This window comes from Cariama cristata, unplaced genomic scaffold (genome assembly GCF_000690535.1).
Source record: "Cariama cristata isolate BGI_N322 unplaced genomic scaffold, ASM69053v1 scaffold1389, whole genome shotgun sequence".
In the NCBI taxonomy this organism is placed as follows: Eukaryota; Metazoa; Chordata; class Aves; order Cariamiformes; family Cariamidae; genus Cariama; species Cariama cristata.
The window spans coordinates 225-20,707 of NW_009637230.1; the positions used below are offsets into that span (position 1 = coordinate 225).

A 20,483-nucleotide genomic window follows, 5' to 3' on the forward strand; every position below is an offset into this window, starting at 1 on the left:
TGAGATCTTTATTGCAGAGGTTTTTGGGTGGCTTTTTCCAGCAGGTCATCTCTCCTGGAGTTCTAGAGAGCTGTCACCATTTGTTTAGTGTTGGTGTGATGTTGGCACTATATAGTCAAGGACGTGCAGCTGTCATCGTCTGAGTGGCTTTGTTGTTTTTATACCTCTCCCACTGCTTGAGAGGACACATAGACAAAATTACTTGACTTCTTAATAGAATGGGTAAAGATGTTAAAGAAATATTTACTGTGTTATGAATGGTTGTACGCAGACAATGAAATCAATGATACGGAAATTCACAGAATCGCAGAATCTGTTTGGTTGGAAGAGACCTCTGGGATCATCAAGTCCAACCTTTGCCCTAACACCACCATGTCACCATGGCACTAAGTGCCACATCCAGTCTTTTCTTAAACACCTCCAGGGATGGTGACTCCACCACCTCCCTGGGCAGCCCATTCCAATGCCTAACGACCCCTTCTGTGAAGAAATGCCTGTTAATGTCTAAAGTGAACTTCCCCTGGTGCAGCTTGAGATTCCCATTGTGTGTGCAAAGTGCCCTCAAAAAGATGTTTTCATCAATGAAAAAAATCATATAGCTACTAAATGTCAATGCTAGTTGTACCATTCAAGTGCATATCATGGCCATTTGCTGTCACTGATTTTTGTTCTTTTCTTTCAACTTCAGGAAACTGAGTGTAAAACCCATAACAAATCCTCAGTATTTGGATAATGTGGGGAATCCAGCCATTAATGGACTGTATGACTTGGCTTTGGGACCTCCAGACTCCAAAGAAGCATGTGCAACTTGCATGCAGAACTTCAGCAACTGCCCTGGTCATTTTGGCCATATAGAACTGCCTCTGACTGTCTACAACCCTCTGTTTTTTGATGTATGTATTCTTAATTACTGTCTTGCTGGTGAAATGGATGCAGGTGCTCAAGGTGTCATATAGTTTGTAGTCTTTGAAAATAGTAAAGGTGCTGAGATCTGTTTTCTCTCCAAGTTTAAGTGTAATAACAGCAAATATAGTAGAAAAAGTTTGTTGTGTCATGATAGTTCAATACAGGCTTTTGCAGGATGTACATTTACTCAATATTGACAAACAAGAGAGGGGGAATGTTGGTCGCTAAACGGTATGACTGACTGTAGGGTCTTGTGCCTTAATTGGCGCAGTAAATATTGTTTCCTTTAAATACTATTCTTTCCTTTAAATGGCTACTACAAACTTACATGGACAGCTGCCTACTTTTATCCTAGGATCACTAAGTGCTTCCTGGACATTCAGGGCTTGTTTTTGCTCCACATAGCTGTGTTGTGCATTCTGTCCAGTAGGTAGGTCCTCTTATTACAGAGTAGTTTATTCTAGAAAAATAACATATGTGCCAAGTAAATGGAAGAATACAGAATTGTAAGTTTGGTGGCAGCAGAGAGTTCAAAAATGCTAAGCTATATACAAATCCATCAGTCTTTTTAACTAAAAGGAAAAAAAAAGCTGTCAAGAAGATTTCTTGCATCTGAGAGTCAGACACATGTACTTTTCATAGCTTTACAACTGTTGCATTTACATGACACGTGGGATACCTAATGTAGAGCAGAGATTTGACTTGGTGTGCATCTTTCGGGACAGGTGTTGTAAGCTTGTTTTGAAAGCTACTGGTGATGGTCAAACTGCACATTTCTCTGACGTGCTTCAAGTGGGTGTTTTTTCAAAGGGTCATCTTTTAAATATAAAATGATTCTTGGCTGTAAGGGCAGGATTTGCCTTATTTTGGTCTTCTGAAGTTTAGATGGATAATCTGGTTGTACTTTTTAGCTCCTTCTGGAATTTGAGGAGTGGGGCAATTTGAAGAGGAGGATTCATCTAGCCTGTAACAGGAACCTGAGCTGGGATGAATTTCCCTCCTGAGGTGCTGATCTCCCCATTTACAGTAGCTGGTTCCTGCATAAGCTATTAATTGAGACTAAAAACCTCACTTTCAGATGACTGAAGTTAGGTGAGGTCCATCCCATTTCTAGTCTTTTCCCAACTTTGAAGTAAAATATTTGTATTTGACCAAGGAATAAAATCATGCAGCAGTAATTGCTAGCCTTCAGGCCGCTGGTGCTGTGTGCAGCTTGAGTGAGTTGTGTGCGGAGCTAGGCTGAATAATAAAAACCACTGATATTTTCCCAAAGCTTGATGAGAATGTGGTTGCATGAGGAATCTTGAGGGACACTGATAATACTTGTGACCGGGACATTTAATTTTCTTAGTGTGGTGTTTTGGGTACCATATTGTCCTTTATGGGATAAGCTGTTAGAAGCTGTAATCACAGTGCTGTGTAAGAGCACCCTTGGTCCCAGAGTTGCTGTAGATATGATGGGCTTTTCCTGTATCTGTTATGTAGACAGCCTGCAGATAATTTGTCTACAGATCATGCTTTGCATATGGGTTTGTGTGGTTGAAAGAAAATTTTTTTTAAGCTCAATTCTTTATGACTAAATCTAACAGTTAGTCTAATTTCTCAATTATAGTAGCACCTTGTTTAACTTCAAACAAATCTAGCTCCTTGCTTACATTGCAAGCTAGTAAATCTACCAGGATAACTTTTTTCCCCTTTTCTTTCCAGAAATTATACCTTCTAATTCGAGGTTCTTGTTTAAATTGTCACATGCTGACATGTACTCGAGCTGTGGTTCACTTACTGCTAAGTCAGTTGAAGATTCTGGAGAAAGGGTTGCTTCATGCCGTCCATGATCTTGAAGTCATTCTGAACAGGGCAAGTACCGTGTATTTGTCGATTCCTTTTTGAGTTGGTAGTCCTGTAACTACAGAGCTATCCCAATTTCTTTTATTCTGTTTCTTCTAGTTTTTAGAGCAATGTGCAGATGCAACAGGTTCAGAAATTGAAGAGGAGCTAAATCACCACGTTCAGGAAATACTACAGAGTTGTCAAATAAGAGATCAGTGTTCAAATGTAAGTACAATCAGTGCTTCCTCAGAAATCTCAAGCTTTATCCTCTTAAAATAGTAACGTGCAGAAGAAAGCCTGTCTTTGACCATGTAGACTCTAGATTTTGTCCTAGAGTTCTGAACTGTGTTATATTTAGAGGGCTTTCTGGGTGAAATGTCTGAAATCAAGATTAAAAAGGTTTTATTTTCTGTTAGTACAACGATTAGGCTTCTGGAAAATACACTTTGTGTAGGGAAATTGATGGTGTAAATATCATATAAAAATAATCTGATGCTATTGTCAGTACATTACCTACAGATGTTGATACTTCTCTGTATGATGCTCCAGCTGGTTTCGAGCTGCAGAACATTTTTTGAGAACTCATGCATCCAGCAAATTTGGAGAATGAATTACAGGGAAATTTTTAGAAAGAGTTATGTAATTGAATTGTCCCATTTAAATGCAGTTTGATGTACATTGTTAGTTAAAGGAAAATATTAGTGAAGAAGATATTTCAAGGTCTAACATCTTAGAGCAGATTTGTTTATAAGCCAAATTTAATTCCTTAATCACTTGTTTCAAAACTAACCTTAAGCACTTTGTATATGAATCTTCTGTCTTCTTAAATCATCATTAGAAAAAAGCTTTAAAATTCAGTACTAACTTGAAAAATAAAGACTATTTACGAAATAAATTTAAAAAGAGAGTGGTGAGCATCGAGGGGTCTGTGTTTCCAGCAAATATGGGAAGATGATGGAAGAACACAGAGATCAAGGCATGAATTAAATGAATACAAGGATGTGTGTGCATTGATACTAATGATGTTTGTGTTGATTGTTAGTGTTAATTGTGTAGTGTTTAATGAATTCTTCATGTCAAATGTTACAATTTATTTTTATTATTTTCATTATTTTTAAGTTTTTATTTTTTTAATTCATCAGGTCAAAAATGTATGCGAGTGTAGAAATAAACTGATAGCACAGTTCTGGAAAGCGCATATGGGTTCAAAGAAATGCCCGAACTGCAAGTAAGTTTAACTATGTGAGGAAGTAAATAGCTGGTGTAAAGTTAAATATTGTGAGCATTTATACTAACTTTTATCTGCCTTTCCTCATTTTTTTTTATTTCCTTTAAGATCTAGGAGATCACTTGTGCGAAAAGAGCATAACAGCAAGCTGACAGTAACCTATCCTTCTACAGTGTACAGTAAGTCAGGAGAGCAAGGCATTCTGGATGACCCAACAGGTAAAATATTTGTCTTCCACTCAAATATGTTTTGCACTTATTTTCCTGTATTTAAGGTGCACAGATTCCTAGCAGTGACTGTGCACTTGTGACTCATTTATAAAAAATTTAAATAAAACAGTAAACTCAGCAGTAGGGGAGTACCCGACTCCATCAAATTTCTCTATTTGCAAGCCTTCTGTGCTTTTGCAGCTTCGAGTGTCTGTACGTCAGGAAAAGAAGTACAAAAGCATAATCTATGTCAATGCTCGTGTGGTTTTGGGAAGCTTTGTTTTTTGTGGGTAGATGATTTTCTGCTAGATTTTTAAAATAGAGAGACTAGACAAAAAATTAACTAGGAGGAAGATGACCTGCCTTACTTCAGAAAGAAAATCAGATAATCCTAACTCTTACGGAAGAATTTCCTCTTAAAGAGCAAAAGAGAGAAAAGAAAGTAGGTAACGCTTTCCAGGCTTAATTAACATAGGGTTTGAATCACTTTAAACTTACTTTTTTTTGGTTGTTGTATTCTTGATCCTTTACACAGCCAGGTAGAATTGAAGTGGATTTGTGTGTGAGTTATTTAACCCTTAGAAAAGGTTTATATAGAGAGGTTACTCCATTTGCTAGTCTGTGCTTTGAATACTAGATTAAGTCTCTGGAGTTGTGGCTGAAGAAGCACAATGTCAGTGACTGGTTTTAAAGCGGAAGGGTCAGATCTCTGCTTTAACATCCTATCCATAACTCATTTAGCTTCCTATCCATAACACATTCAACAAAGGCAGGAAAGATTGTGTATCCCAGTGTTACTACTTCTGAGTGACAACTGTGATTTCACTCCATTAAATTGTAGGGTACTACTTTGGGCTTTTTATTTGAGCCTGTTTAGGACTGTCCAAAGTCTGCAGGTGTGTTTTATTATGCTAGTGGAGAAAATAGTTGTTCTGGAAAGTCTGAGTTGCCAGATTTAGAATACCTTGCCTTACCACAGAAAGCTTCAAAACTAGCCATATTCTTGCAGTCTGTGTTAACAATCACAGCTGAAGTACAGGTGAGAAATATATTCCTCCTGTCAGTGTTTAAAGACCAAGGCTGTAACACCTCTTGATTACTTGAAGTATTACATTTTCTGAAATGGGATGGACTATACGGTTACATACATTCTGCATTGCCTGTGTCATGGTTGCTCATTGTATTGAATCTTGGAGGGAGTACTTTTAATCTTGGCATTGATGCATTCATGTTTAAGGGATGGAAAGGTTTTCTATGCGAAGGAATGGGGAATTCAGGTTTCAGTGTGGAAAAATCTGGATTTCTGGACCTTAGCCAAAAGAAGAGTAGGAAACTTTATCTGAAGTCATGGGAGAATTGCCTGTTCTTGGGTCGTGTACTCGAGCTTCCGTGGGACACAAGGGGCTGGCTGCAATAGAAGTGGAAATTGAGACCTAAGATCTCAGACTTTTTTTAAAAAAATGATCTTTCTGCTTTTCAGTAGCAAAACTGTGTTTTCCTTCCTCGCTGAAATACAGCTAGGCCAGACTCTAACTTACAACATAGATGGGTTGCTGACTGACACTATTGTATCCCCCAGTTGGGTATTTCATGGGAACCTTGATCTCACTGGTAATACTTGAATCCCACTTTTGAATTCCCTAGCTGCAGGTTGACTCTTGATTCATGTTTTGATCAGTGGATGAGATCATTTGAAGAAAGTGTCCAGCTCACCATTAATGAAATAAAGCATACACTTTAGATGTTGAAGTTGAGTTTTGTTTCAGTTACTTATATTGATATCCAGTAGTCACAAAAGTGGCTTGTTTTTTCCATACTGGGAAGGCTCTTTAGTTAATTTCATATTCTCAAAGTGAGCATTTTAATGATAATTTTAATGTAGACGTCAGCCTGTATATTTTGTATGTATTTCCATTCCTCCTCTGAGCTGGAAGTACTTATCATGAGCAAAAAAAACCCTTTCAAAGTACCCTCTTCTGATTTTTTTTTTTTAATTTATTTGTTTTATTTTTTTATTTTTCAGCTATTGATGAAAGCCAGTTAGGAAAGAGAGGATACCTGACACCAACGACTGCCAAGGAATACATCCTGGCTCTGTGGAAGAATGAAGGTAATGGTTGTTAAAAGCAACATTACTTTGTTTTCTGTATCGTTTAGTGGACAAAGTCTGTAAATGTTCCTGTATGAGCTGCTTGTCAAATCTTTGCCTTTTGCCTCAAGGACTCCTGACTGGAAGATAGATTTTGTGACAAGAGGACCGGTAGCTAGTGAACACAGAGAGCTGGATTCAATGAATAGTTTGATCGGCTGTTCTCGAATTGTGGCTCCCCACAAATCATGATTGTTGTTTACAGAGAATTTGGTGTTCATATGGTGCTGCACCTAATAGTCCCCACAGTTATATTTGTTAAAGACTGAGAATGTATTTAGTTGTCTCTTCTTTTGACTTCCCTGAACTCTGAATATGTCTGCAGTTGCTGGGAAAAACCAAAGCAGTTTCATGTATCAGTCACAACTAGTAGCTGGAAACTGTTTCTTCCTGGTGTTTTACTTTTTTCTTTTACCGTACTTTGTTTCTGTTCAGAGTTGTTTCTAAAAAATTACGTATGTGACCAAAAAGAACAATGACAATTCTTTCTAAAGTATGCCTAAATGTTGGGTTTTTTTAAACAAGCTCACTAGCATTTAACTTGGAAGATGCTTCTGACTTGGTTGACCAAATGCATCTGAGGGTTTGGATTCCGAAACAGTAGCAGTGATAATGAGTTTATCTTTCCTATTGTGTCTTTTTAGGTTTCTTTTTGCGTTATCTCTTCCCTGGGATGGATCCCCATGACAGTTCGGGATTCAGTCCAGATATTTTTTTCTTAGATCTACTTGTGGTTCCACCTTCAAGGTAAAATTTCCCCTAAAAAACTTTCATAGAAATCATGGGGTTTAGCACATACTTTTTGCAGGACTCAGAGATGCAAACATCTATAGTACAGACACTGGTTTGCTAAAGTGTCAGTGGAGTGTTAAAAAAAAAATAAAAATCACAGCAGTAACTGATGATAGTTTTATTATAACTTCAAATGAGTTTGTTAAAGGACTGAAATACTAGTGATGAAAAAATGTATTCTGTATTCTGGTATTAGTACTTTAAATTATTATAGAATGTTATAACTGTATAGTACTGGTAGAAATTCTTGTTAAGGAATCATTCTTCTTTCATGACTGTTCGAGTATAGTATATGAAGTTTTAAATGCTCGCTGTTAGCTTATAGGGATTATTTTTCATGCATTGAAGACTTAGCTTAGAAAGTTTGAGGTTTATCATGCTACTTTTCGGTGACTTTAATCTTCTAAAGTAATTTTCATCTGCTGTAGGTATCGTCCCATAAATCGTGTTGGAGACCGACTGTTTACAAATGGTCAGACTGTGAACTTGCAGGCTGTCATGAAAGATGCCAAAATGATAAGGAAGCTCTTGGTTTTCATGGCAAAAGAACAATGTCAACCAATAAAAGTTGCAGAAGAAATCCAAACAGTAAGAGTTGCTGATGATCTTACTCTTTGCTTTTTGAATATGTGGGTTGAGTTCAGGTAGGCTCCTGTTTAAACTGTTCGAATAACAGTTTTTGCCTGGGCCGTTGGAGTATGTGCTGCTGGAGATGTTCTCCATAGCTTTTTGTTTTGTTTTGTTTTTTTGCCTCATGCCTCTTTCTGCTCACCTACCTCATAGAAAGGGAAAAACATTGTACATAGACTCCTTTAGTCATGGTTTTTGTGTTAGGTTACTATATGTGAGACATAAAGGGCTCCTGTTCCTGGAGAATGAAATATGTACGGCACAAGCAGTTCACAATAAAACTTTTCCAGCATCTCATCGAGTCAAAAATGACAGGGAGGGAAAAGGCCACTTTGTCTTCTAAGCCTAGTAGAGCCAATTGTGTTAGTGATTAGTTTTGACCATAGATGTCTAAATAGAACCAAAAATTCACAAATAACATTAATTAGTAACAATGCTTGTTTGCTACCAACCAGTTCACATGGTTGTATAGTGGTAAATAACGATGTATGTCACCATGCCCCTTTTCATATTTGTTCATTGATTGTATTATTGAGGGTTCTTTGATACTGGACTTAGTTTCAGCTGAACTTGATTTACATCTCAAGTGTAAAACATTTAGAAAACATTTTTAGTTACTCAGAATGTAGCCACTAGGTGGAGATACGTTCTTAAAACGTTGGTATACTGACTTTTAGACTGTGAAAACAAAGTGATGTAGGTGATAAAAGCTCTTGGATTTACATTACTTTTATCTAAGAACAGGACTTTCTAGTAGCACAGTGATTTGTAGCACAGACTGACTAACCAGTAACAGCTAGCTTGGAAAGAGGACCAGGAGATAATTGATTAACTATCATCTTTTAAAATCCCGCTGGTATATGTAGCTGTGGTGTTTGGAGATCTCCCACCCAAGTCAGTTTCTGAAGCTTGACAGCAGACCCTGTGAGGCACTTGGTTGTAATAATTTGAAAGTTAAGTTTACATTGTTAATGCTTTTTTTTTTAAATTAAGTGTCTTTAATGAGCTACAATATAATGACCAATGTTTCATTTACTATTTATTACTATAATTTCAGCCTAATAAACAGATGGTGTTTTTTGTTCAGTCCAAGTTTCTAATTTCTGTTTCTGTAGGAGACAGAAGAGAATAATGAACCACTGGACCATTCTGTCCTGACAATGATTCCAGGACAGACCATTGCAGATAAGCTGTACAATGCTTGGATTCGTCTTCAGGCCCATGTCAACATTGTATTTGATAGTGACATGGACAAACTAATGACAGAAAAATACCCTGGTATTCGTCAGGTGGGTAGCAGGTAGAATCGTAGAGACTCTGGACTTTGTATATCACAGACAGTTAAGAGAAGTTGATGGAATAAGAAAAAAGTGAAATATTTGTGGCTAGTATGTAGACATTTTCATGATACTCATCACTGTAATAGCTGGAGAATCTGTCTGATGTTGCATGCTTTCACATTTTAATCATTAATTTAACTTCTGTTTTCAAAGCTATTAGAGAAGAAGGAAGGACTGTTCCGCAAGCACATGATGGGAAAGCGTGTGGATTTTGCTGCTCGATCAGTCATTTGCCCTGATATGTACATTGGTACCAATGAGATTGGCATTCCTATGGTAAGAATAAATAAAAGAGTGTTTCTTTTTGGTGCAGCGGGGGACTGAACTGCACTATGACACTTTCAGCTACACAGCAAACAGTTTAAAATGTAGAGATTTTCTGACTCAACTGGACTTTTTCCTCCCCAGTGTGTTTTGCTGTATGTTACTACTGTGTGTTAATAAAGAGCATTGAAGAGCAGGAAATTCTTACTGTTATTCTGAACACCACATCTGGGAAAGAGGATTAAAAAAAAGAAAAAGCTGTACTTGCTTCCTGGGATGATGAATTGGTGCGAACTTTATAAGCAGATCCTGTTTCTCCTGTGGTCTTTGTACAGTGTATCTTGTAACAAGCTATGGCAGCCTTTTAAGAAAAAGCCATAATAATGTCACCAACTTCATTCATCTGTAATGAATTTTAACCACACTGAGATGACACCAAGCCTGAATTCGAGCTTTTTATTATATCACCTTTTCTGCTTGCTTATCTGCAAATAATGGACCTGGTGATAATGCAGTTTGTCTCTGCACTTGTCAGTTTGTTTGCAGAATCTAAAAATCGTGTTTTCTTTTTTTTTTAACTGCTAATTGAGTTTTCCTTTTCTACTGCAGTAGAAAATCGTAAAATCGACATAATTTCTATTCTTATATTAGAAGATTCAAAACAGAAAAATATTTATTTGGCATGACAGCAGATTGAGGAGGAAAGGCATCCAAGAGCTTAAAGTAATTTATGTTTACATTGTATAAGTTAACATTTGATGCTATTTTGTCAGTGACTTAGTACTGTTTTAAGCCAAAGTTGAACAACTTGTTATTTCTTGCCTCTTTTCCCTCCTGTCTAGGTATTTGCTACCAAACTGACTTATCCTCAGCCAGTCACTCCCTGGAATGTCAAAGAGCTGAGGCAGGCTGTCATAAATGGCCCAAAGGTTCACCCTGGGGCCTCCATGGTCATTAATGAAGATGGATCTCGTACAGTGCTGAGTGCGAGCAGCCTGACCCAGAGAGAAGCCATAGCTAAGCAGCTCCTCACTCCTTCCTCAGGTGCACCCCAGTCAGGACTGAAGATTGTGAGTATGACAAAGGGCTTGTCAGAGCCCTCCCACACCGGTAGTGGTTTGGGTTTTGTTTGGTTGTTTGGTTTGGTTTGTTTTTTTTAAATACTACTACTACTACTGTACTTGCTAGTCATTCCAATGGACCGGCTCACAAAGACTCCCAGGGCAGGGTTATCTTGTCTTTTAGTTGGTTGCTGAGAAAAAGTTGGGGGTGAGGTGGGAAGAAAAGCTTGATACTTTTTCAAATTCTAAAAATCATTTTTTCCATCCTGAATTTTAATATGCCGTGTGTGGAGATGCCAAGATGCGGAGTAGCCTTTCTTTTGCAGCTGACTATTGGGAAGCCTTAGCGGTATGGAAGATAAAATATTGCTTTCATTTTATGCTTTTATGTCCCCCTGCCTCTCTGTCCTTCTCTGCAAATTCTGTCTTTTTTTCCCCTCTCCTTTTGAAATAATAAATAGGTTCTGTATTTGGAGCAGATTTTTGGTGGTAGTTCTGAAGGATGAAATTCAGAGTAGGTACTTGTAGAGTAGGTACAACACAAGCAGCTGATGTGGTGTGTCTTCCAGGAGTGGGGTGCCTGTGAGTATGTACGAAGTAGAGTCTTCCCTTCTGTGTCAGCCGTGCTGGTAGCGGCACTGACCGGGGAGGAGTGATCTGTGTTTTAGCGCTGACTGCTGTAACCTGGGATGCGTCTTCCCATCACCGTCTCATTTCACAGATGACAAAACAGGAAACAACCACACTGATACCCATCTGTACGGACATTAACATTTGTGAAATGCTTAGTGCTTGTATCAGTTGTTCCTTGGAGCTGCTGGAGGGTTTGATTTCGCTGTGGTACAGCTTAATCAGCCTTTGAAACTTCTTAATAACTGTATCTCTGTCCATTGCAAGAGTTGAGGACTTATTATTTAGCTGCTAGGGCAAAAGTTTTGGTGATGAGTAGTCTTTTCACAGTGTCTGTTATGTATACCCTTGTCTCTAACAGAGATGTGGCAGAGATTTAATATTTAAGACTGAGTATTTCTGTGATGTCAGTTCTCTCAGAACCTGTCACAGTGGTAAACATAACAGTATTTAGACTGTACAAAGAGCTTATCACACTCCTGTTGATAATCGCTTAAATGGATATATGGGTGTAACTGACGGAGAAATTAAAATGAGACTGTTTTGAGAGACTAGGTTCTAGATAAGAATATTTTGTGTTGTACTCAAACCTGAACTTATAACTCAGAGATCCCTGGCCTCTGCTTCAACTATGGGGTCATGTTATTACCTTATTCTAGGATGTCCAGTGCAGGGTGTATGGTGACAGGTATTACCAGTTCAGCCCGGTGGGCTTTGCATAAATAGTTTTATTTTCTCATTTACAAATGGCATAATTTTCTTTCTTTTTCAGTCTTTGATCCCTATATTGCCAAGGGAGAGGAGAGATTGGTAGAGCGTGGTTTGCATGCTGTTAACTTTGTTTGATCACTGTGGTTTGTGGGAGTTAATGGAGGATATGCAGCCTTAGAGTGTGGTTTAGTGCAGAGCAGAGGGCGTTCAGGGGCAAGTAGTCTTGATTCTCTGACCAATTTTTGCACAGAACATTAACACTAGAAAGAAAATGTTTTGAATCTGTCTATATTTTAAGACGCAGCCTTTTCAGAGGCATGTATGGAAATGCCTTATAGGCAGCGATAAAAATTCTCTTGCAGGTATGTCGACATATTAAAAATGGAGATGTCCTTTTACTGAACCGCCAGCCCACGCTTCATAGACCCTCCATCCAAGCTCACCGGGCCCGAATCTTGCCTGGAGAAAAAGTGTTAAGGCTTCACTATGCCAACTGCAAGGCTTACAATGCTGATTTTGACGGTGATGAAATGAATGCTCATTTTCCACAGAGTGAGCTAGGTAGAGCAGAAGCCTACACCTTAGCCTTTACTGATGAACAGTATCTGGTTCCAAAGGTAAGTAAAACTGTCAGATAAATTTATTCCTATGTGAAATCACTTTGTTGGATTTTTTTTTTTTGTTAGTTAGTTTGTTTGTTTGATTTGTTTTGTCTAATGATAAATGAGATTGATTTTTTTTCCTTTTTTTTAATTTGTTTTTGAAACTTGTTCCTGGTTTCTGTTTTGTCTCCACTTGTTGTTCTCTTCTTCTAAAGAAGGATCAGCACATCCAAACAATCTCATTCCTTTTGATGTCAATGTCCAGAAGAGATTTAGTAGAGAGTTATGCTGTGATGACAAGTTCTCTACAAATTACTTCAGTGCTTTTATCCAGCTGGAATAATTTTGGGAGCTGCTTGCACATGACTCGTTACTTCCCCTAACCCTTTTTTTTTTTTTTTTTTTTTTTAGATGGGAAGCCACTTCCTGGCTTGATCCAGGATCACATGATTTCTGGAGTCAGCATGACAATCCGGGGCTGCTTTTTCACCAGAGAGCAGTATATGGAGCTTGTTTATCGAGGACTAACAGACAAAAAAGGAAGAATTAAAATCTTTCCTCCTGCCATTATGAAACCACAACGATTATGGACAGGAAAGCAGGTAGTTTATAATTTATTGAGTTAAAGAGTGCCAGTGGTTCCAAAGTAAGCAGAATGCTAATGTTGAAAATAGTGTTGCTGAGGGTTGCTGAAAAGCCAGATCCCATCATCTGATCAACACCATGTATATCTTGTTGAGCTTGTATTCAGCTATGGGAGTCATCTTTCATTTAAAATGACAGTATTAGAATGGTACTTCTACTTGCTGCTCTGAACAGTGTTGCAGATAGAAGTATAATGCTGCAGTTTACAGGTGTGGGAGCAGAGAAGAAATTTGTTGATCATGATAAACTAAGTTATGCCAGTCAGTGCTTTTAAATCTCTGAACTTAAAGGTTGTAGGTAAATATTCTGGTATTTGACTTTTTGGTTGAGATCATTAGGTTGATGTAATATCTGGGAAGCCTGAGTGAGTGCTCCATTTTCTACTATTTAAGAGAGTTTAACATTCAATCCAAGTATTATGTCTCATAACACAGTAGGGCAAATTCTCTCCCAGTTTTTCCTGTAAAACCCAACAGACAACTCTTTCTTTGTTTGAATATATATGTGTGTGTATATATCTAATTATTGGAAAAATCTTTGGTGCCATATGGTTTTGAATAATTATGTGTCTCAGCTCACTGATCTTTCAAAGGCTATGGTAGCAAGAGGATATTTCTGTCTTGTAAACTTCAGATTTCTGAGCTTTTAAAGCTTTGCTGTCAGTGGAGAAAATTCATATAGGATGCTGCTTTTCTCCTCCATGCCAAATTCTTTATGTTGAGAAGGGAATATAGGAAATAAATAGTTCCTGCCACTTTTCTTTCTTCTTTCTAGGTTGTTTCTACATTGTTAATAAACATCATTCCAGAAAAACATGTCCCACTGAATTTGACTGGGAAAGCTAAGATCGGTGGAAGAGCCTGGGTAAAGGGATCTGCAAACAGTTGTCTAAATCTTGATTCAATGTGTGAATCTCAGGTATGCTGGGGCAGCAACTCTGGAGGCTGGGCTGGGATGCTTTGTAATAAAATTGTGTATAGAGTAAAGGAATGGCAAGGGAAGCCAGGAGATGACAAAGTTAAAAACAGATAATGAGAAACAGTTACTGCCAGAAGGTGGTGATTAGAGGGTAGACCTGGGGGTCAGCAAAAACTCTGTTCTGATCGTGACTGATACAGATTCCATCTGGTTTTGTTTGACCATGTGTCTTCATTGTTTGACTTTATAGGTGGAAAAATACAGATGGTGTTAGAAGTTTTATTTCTGCTATAAACTCTGGAAGTATAGATAATCTAACTGTATTTAACTGTTCACTAATATGTGGGCTTTTTAAACTTAAATGTGTTTTCATGTAGATTACACAGAAAAACCTGGGGAGATCATAATAAGATCAAAATTTCTGTTTTCCTGAATAGCTCTGTTTTATTTTTCAGGTTATTATTAGAAAGGGGGAATTACTGTGTGGAGTCTTGGACAAAGCTCACTTTGGCAGCTCTGCCTATGGCCTGGTCCACTGTTGCTATGAAATCTACGGGGGTGAAACTAGTGGGAAAGTGCTAACGTGTCTAGGACGCCTCTTTACCGCTTATCTGCAGCTGTACAGGGGATTTACCATGGGTGAGTAACACAAGGACTAGTTCACTATCTCGTATCCTGAGATATAAAACAGACATTGCTGGGCATAATACATGCTAAGAGTTCTGTAAATAAAATTTTGCAAGACTGTCCTTGAGTGGGATAGCTGTTTGCCTGCCTTTTTTTTTGGTCTTTTTTGTTCTAGTTGGTGTATAGCTGGCCTTCTAAGCATAAAGAGAAAATATGATCCTGAGTATGTCCGTGAAGTTCTCTCTTCTGTCCTGCCTAATCAAAGCATACAGGGCCTAAATGTGTTGTGTTGAAATTCTGTTTAGATCACAACCTCCTATGAGTCTTTGAGGTTCTCTCTTCTGTCCTGCCTAATCAAAGCATACAGGGCCTAAATGTGTTGTGTTGAAATTCTGTTTAGATCACAACCTCCTATGAGTGAGGTTTTTGGGGTTTTTTTAACTTCTCTGAAAAAAACCTGTTGTGTAGAAACCAGAACAACTGATAAAGTGAGATGGAAGAACTTTGTGGAGTTATTAGTCAAGTCTTGCATCTCTCATTCTACTGTAAATCTTTTGGTAAATGTTTGACTTTCATTATAGTTTTGCAGACTCATACAAAAATTCACTTGGCAGGCAATAAAAATTTGACCCTTACTGTACTCCCCTCTTCTTGCGATAGTTGAAATATTTCAAATTACCATGTAAAGCATTACAAGATGTTTTTACACTAATGAAATACAGCAGCAGGAGAGTTTGAATTGACTTTTATCTGAAGACACAATGTGATCACTTAGAGTTATGCAGACACAGTCAACTGATAGACAGCAGTAGTGAGGAACCAACAGACTGCTGTGAGCCAAGGAAAAAGGAGGGAGATCTGTTGAAGTGAGGAAGGTGATTAATTGACTGTAAGACATAGAAAATATGTCTTGAGAGCCAGGGTGTAAAAACTAGTTAGGAAAAGATGATGAGGCTGGGATCACTAGATAGTTAAAACATCATAAAAAGAGAAGTGGGACTGGAGCTAGAGTCTCGGATTTGGTGAAGATGAGATGATTTGGGACGGAGTAAAATGCGACTTTGGGGTGGGATGAATAAGGTTCAGGAGAAGGAGATAAAGTAGAAGAGACAAGGGTGTAATGGGAAAAGGAGAGCATGACTGGACAGAAAGAGTGAAGACAGAGGGACACGTGACAGGGCCATAGGCTCCTTTGCCTTGTAATTGTGCGTGTAACTCACTAGTAAAGTGTCCTACTTGTCGCCCTGGAGCTGCTATACATGTAGCCTCGGAGGAATCTCCGGAGGTCATGTAATGCAGCTCCCTGCCTAAAGCAAGTCCTACCAGATGAGCTTGCACAGGGCTGTGCCCGGTCAAGTTGTGAATATCTCCAGGGATGGCAATTGCACAACTTCTCTAGGTCCCTGTGCCAACATTTGATCACATACATTGTCAAAATTTTTTTCCTTGTGAAGAAAATTTTGTTTCCTTGCATCTCTAAGGGGCAAACACGCACATCTTTCAGCCTTTCCTCATCCATCACGTGCTCCAGCCATTTTAGTGACCATTTTAGTGACTTTTGCAGGACTCCTTACAAATAGCTTACAGGAGTTAGGGTTCCAACCTTTAATTTGTTCTAAATTGTTGTTCTCCTGGTCCTGTCATCACAAAGGTCTGTATTTTTAGTTTACCTTCTTAAAACTAGGAAATGCCAGCTGCTCCAAAAGTCAGCTACTAGGTACTTGGAAGTGGATGGAAGAGAAAGAACAGCTTGATGTGGCTGGCCTGTAACATGTTTGTTTGTGTGCAAGTGCACCAATTAAGATTTTTATAGACACTGCTATAGTTAAGACTTTTTAAGTTAGGGAGTTGATTTTGCACCCTTAATGATTAGCTTAGCGGATGTTGCGTGTTTTGTTGATAGCCTATGCCTTCTCCCTCAAAAAGCCACTCAAGATTATTTTTTTCTTGTCAAACTGCAGTTAGTCTGGCTTTTAACAATTATTATATCTTTAATTGTGACTTTCTTTTCCAACTTCTTCCTCTCAAAATCCCTGACACCAAATGTGGTTTCTTGCTCCATTCTTTCTCAGTTTAGATCATTATGTGGTCTGTCACTCTTCTTTAACAGGAATTGAAGATATTTTGGTTAAACCTGAAGCAGACCACAAAAGACAAAAAATCATTGAAAAGTCAAGCCAGTGTGGTATTGAAGTAAGTCTGTCTTGCAGAATTTTTTTTCCCTCCATAATTAAAAATTTTAGAAATCCTACCCTGTTTAATCAGGTCTGTTTAGCACCTAAAAACCCGCATATTTTACTTTCAGGCTGTTAGAGCTGCTCTTAATTTGCCAGAAACAGCATCATGTGAGGAGGCCCAAGGGAAATGGCAGGATGCCCATCTCTGCAAAGACCAGAGGGATTTTAACATGGTTGATCTGAAATTCAAGGAGGAAGTAAACAATTACAACAATGAAGTTAACAAGGTTGGCATTGAGGCATCTGTGTATACTAATCTTGTTTGGAGACTTTCTTATTAAGTTAACTTAATGTTGATGAGGAGTGCCTGACTGTTCTGGAGGCTGAAGCTTTCGATCTATTCCTGGCATGAGGCTTCACGTACTGCCTTGCCACCTCAACCTTGTCCTTCCTGAATGAGAAGATGGCTTCACATTCAAAATGCTTTTAAAATTATAAATTGGCATGTTTGTGATTACTCATCGTTTCACTTTCTTAAAGCCTTCAACAGGAATTGCTTTGGTTTATTATTTTATTAATAGCGGTTTGATTTTGTTCTCTTCACTCCACCACAACTCTTTAGGTTTGTATGCCCCTTGGTCTCTACAGGAGGTTTCCAGAGAACAACTTGCAGTTGATGGTACAGTCAGGAGCCAAAGGATCCACTGTAAATACAATGCAGGTAATGACAGCTAGAATACTTAGCAGCTCCATGTGGTGATGTGATTTGTCCTAGAATGCAAGCTATTGAGAAGCTGTTGTGTGGATATCTAATACCAAAGCAAGATTTTTATTCTGAGCTTTGGGAAGAGAGGCCTTTGGAGTGGAAAAATTTTAGAAGGATGTAATAAAAACCTCAGTGGGTGGTGGAGGAGAGTCAGTTTCCATTATAACCTCCAATTTTTGCATCAGTTATTAGTATATTAGGATTTGTAGAAGCGGCAGACCTTCTTGTTAGCAGGAATGCTGCAGATCATGCAAACAAACCTAAGGTAGGAGAAAGAGAACTTTTCCTGGCCTCTTTTGGAGACTGACCCCGCTGTTTCCTTCTTCCGTAACTGAATAGGAACAACTAAATCTTACTTTGATTTTGGTAGAGATGGCAAGGATGCTTTTTCATTTTGCCTTCTGCAATACAGACACCAAGCACTAAACACTACATGAAAAGGCTACCTAAAATTCTGTCTCTGAGAAAGAATGACCAAAACTCAAGAGAGAGCGTGTTTTTGTTTGGGTTTTTTGTTCTGTTTTTAGTACGCTCCTGAGAGGAGGTAAGGGTGATGTAGGGACCTAAAAAATACTTAGATATTTTTAGTTTCACATCTCTTCGTATTAAAATAAACATACAGAATGAGAATGGAGATGTTGAGGATGAGTCAGGGGGCTGGAATAACTTAAGACCACATGGAATCTACATGCCTTTTCTGCCCATCAGTAGCAAGCCCATTTAATGAACACGTCGACATGTAGTTAAAGAACATTTAGTGAACATTTTTTTTTTAACTATGTTTTTCGAGAAAAATTGTTGAACTTATGTGAGAAAAAAGTTGGATGGAAAAGTGATGTTTCCTTTTTTCCTGTCCACATTTAGATTTCTTGTTTGCTGGGCCAGATTGAGTTGGAAGGTCGAAGACCTCCACTGATGGCATCTGGCAAATCGCTGCCATGTTTCCAGCCTTATGATTTTTCCCCTAGCTCAGGAGGATTTGTGACTGGCAGATTCCTCACTGGAATCAAACCTTCTGTAAGTCTAATACTGCTTTTGCTTATACTGAAGTTTATCCAAATCTTGGTATTTTAATACAGTGTCTGTGATTATAGATAAATCAGCTTTGTTCACCATACTTTCATACTAGCTTTTGAGAAAGAGCATAAATTACCAGTCGTGGTGTGCTTCTCGGCAGAATGCTGATGGTATTGTGCTTATGTTCAGGAATTCTTCTTTCACTGCATGGCTGGCAGGGAAGGTCTCGTGGATACAGCTGTCAAAACCAGCCGTTCTGGGTACCTGCAAAGGTAAGAGGCTTGTTTTGGAATTTAAGCCTTTAAAAGATCCATTTGTTTGGTTGGTTTTTTGGTCGGTTTTTATTTTTGGTTGGGTTTTTTTGTAGAGTACTGTAGACTAGAAGAAGCATCTGTATTGCTTAGATGTTGAATGTTTGTTCTAAGGCCGACTTTCTAGAGGGCTAGGTCAAGTGGAACTTTATTGCCTCTGACTTACCTCTGGCATGTTGCAGCAACAGCAAGTTTTCCTTCTGGAGAGATCTTTTTCCTGGTACAAGTAAAGATGTACAAATTCCAGGCAACTCTAGTTTTTCTTGGGCACATTATGTGGCCCTCGTTTTTATTCAAGCAACACCTCCAGTCTATAGATGATGGAACTTTTTGATTGTTTCAGAGAGGTTACTGAGGGGTTCTAAGGGGGAGATGCCCCCTTCTTTCGGACAACTGTTTAAGACTGACAGCAGAAATAGAAAGTAATTTGCTATTTCATTTTAACTCATTTCAGTCCAAGGAAACTGGAAGGAGCAACATGCAGAAAGCTTTGCAGTATCATTACACATTTCACCTGTGTGTCGTGCCTGCATGATTTTTAGCTTCCAGAATTCTTGATCAGCCCTTAAGTCTACTTAGGATATTAATGAAAACAGTATTTTTCATATTAGAGTGTAATCATCCTTGTTGCTTTCTAGCCTCTTAGTGGAGGGTTTTTTTCTTTCTTTTTTTTTTTTCTGTCTCTAACAGGTGTGTCATAAAACATTTGGAAGGACTGGTAGTTCAGTATGACCTGACTGTACGAGATAGTGATGGCAGTGTGGTGCAGTTTCTGTATGGAGAAGATGGGCTTGATATCCCTAAAACTCAGTTCTTACAACCCGAGCAGTTTCCTTTCATTGCAGAAAACTACGAGGTAGAATACCTAAATCTTAAGTATTTCTATGGGGTGAAGGGGGAGACTGAAATACCCAGTTAACATCTGGCATATCTGTTAGGGATCCAGTCGCATAGGTGTTTCTCTCGGTCACTCTCAGACTAACCTACAGTTTTATTTGCCGTTGTATTCAAAATATGGAAGCGAATCTTAAGTCTGTGGCATGATTTAAGCAGCCTCAATTTCAACAGAGCACCAAGCACTCGCCCTGTTCTCATCTATTCTAACTCTGCATTTGGATTCAACAGAGATGACCTTACTCTTCAGTCTGTCAAGTTTGATTAACTTGCTTTTACCAGTGTCATCACTGCTTATTAAAGAATGGCAATAGTCACATAAAGGTACAAGGAGTTTTGTCTCAGTTGCGTTGAAAACCAATTTTGAAAATGGTTTTACAGCGGCTGAACATTTTGAGTGGCAGCAGATGAGCTTTTCAGTTTGTTTTGCCTTTTCTGCTACAGTGAGTGTAGAAAGAAGAATAATCATACAGGTAACTTTCGTACAGGTAATCCAGAAGGCAAACCATCTGGATGAAGCTTTAGCAAGGATGGAGTCACACCAAGCTAACGAGCAGTTCAAAGCCATCAAAAAGTGGCGAACCAGGCACCAAAACTCTGTGCAAAGAGAAGGAGGTTTTCTGATGTTTTCCCAAAAGAAAATGGCAAGTGTAAAAGCACAGATTCCAGGAGGAGAAATCAAAAATGGAAGAGATCCTGCTACTTTACAGGTAACACAGAAGCAGTTGAATTGACCAAGCTGTTTAAAAAAAGTTGCAGAATTCAGTGATTTTTTT

At 38.5% G+C, this 20,483-nt stretch overlaps 1 protein-coding gene across 1 annotated transcript in view; it reads left to right on the forward strand.

Annotated features, from left to right (window-relative positions):
* Positions 1-688: 688 nt before the first annotated feature.
* POLR1A (polymerase (RNA) I polypeptide A, 194kDa) overlaps positions 689-20,483 on the forward strand; it is a gene marked incomplete at its 5' end in the record, with an annotated part of 33,835 nt that continues 14,040 nt past the window's right edge. Inside the window, 22 exons of the mRNA XM_009708204.1 lie at positions 689-893; positions 2,614-2,763; positions 2,854-2,961; positions 3,879-3,964; positions 4,073-4,182; positions 6,197-6,283; positions 6,967-7,069; positions 7,543-7,702; positions 8,860-9,033; positions 9,238-9,360; positions 10,191-10,418; positions 12,113-12,371; positions 12,764-12,954; positions 13,772-13,915; positions 14,371-14,554; positions 16,653-16,735; positions 16,848-17,006; positions 17,342-17,440; positions 18,350-18,502; positions 18,692-18,774; positions 19,504-19,669; positions 20,196-20,417. Coding sequence (XP_009706506.1) covers positions 689-893; positions 2,614-2,763; positions 2,854-2,961; positions 3,879-3,964; positions 4,073-4,182; positions 6,197-6,283; positions 6,967-7,069; positions 7,543-7,702; positions 8,860-9,033; positions 9,238-9,360; positions 10,191-10,418; positions 12,113-12,371; positions 12,764-12,954; positions 13,772-13,915; positions 14,371-14,554; positions 16,653-16,735; positions 16,848-17,006; positions 17,342-17,440; positions 18,350-18,502; positions 18,692-18,774; positions 19,504-19,669; positions 20,196-20,417 — 3,277 coding nt within the window. The remainder of the gene's footprint in view (positions 894-2,613; positions 2,764-2,853; positions 2,962-3,878; positions 3,965-4,072; positions 4,183-6,196; positions 6,284-6,966; positions 7,070-7,542; positions 7,703-8,859; positions 9,034-9,237; positions 9,361-10,190; positions 10,419-12,112; positions 12,372-12,763; positions 12,955-13,771; positions 13,916-14,370; positions 14,555-16,652; positions 16,736-16,847; positions 17,007-17,341; positions 17,441-18,349; positions 18,503-18,691; positions 18,775-19,503; positions 19,670-20,195; positions 20,418-20,483) is intronic.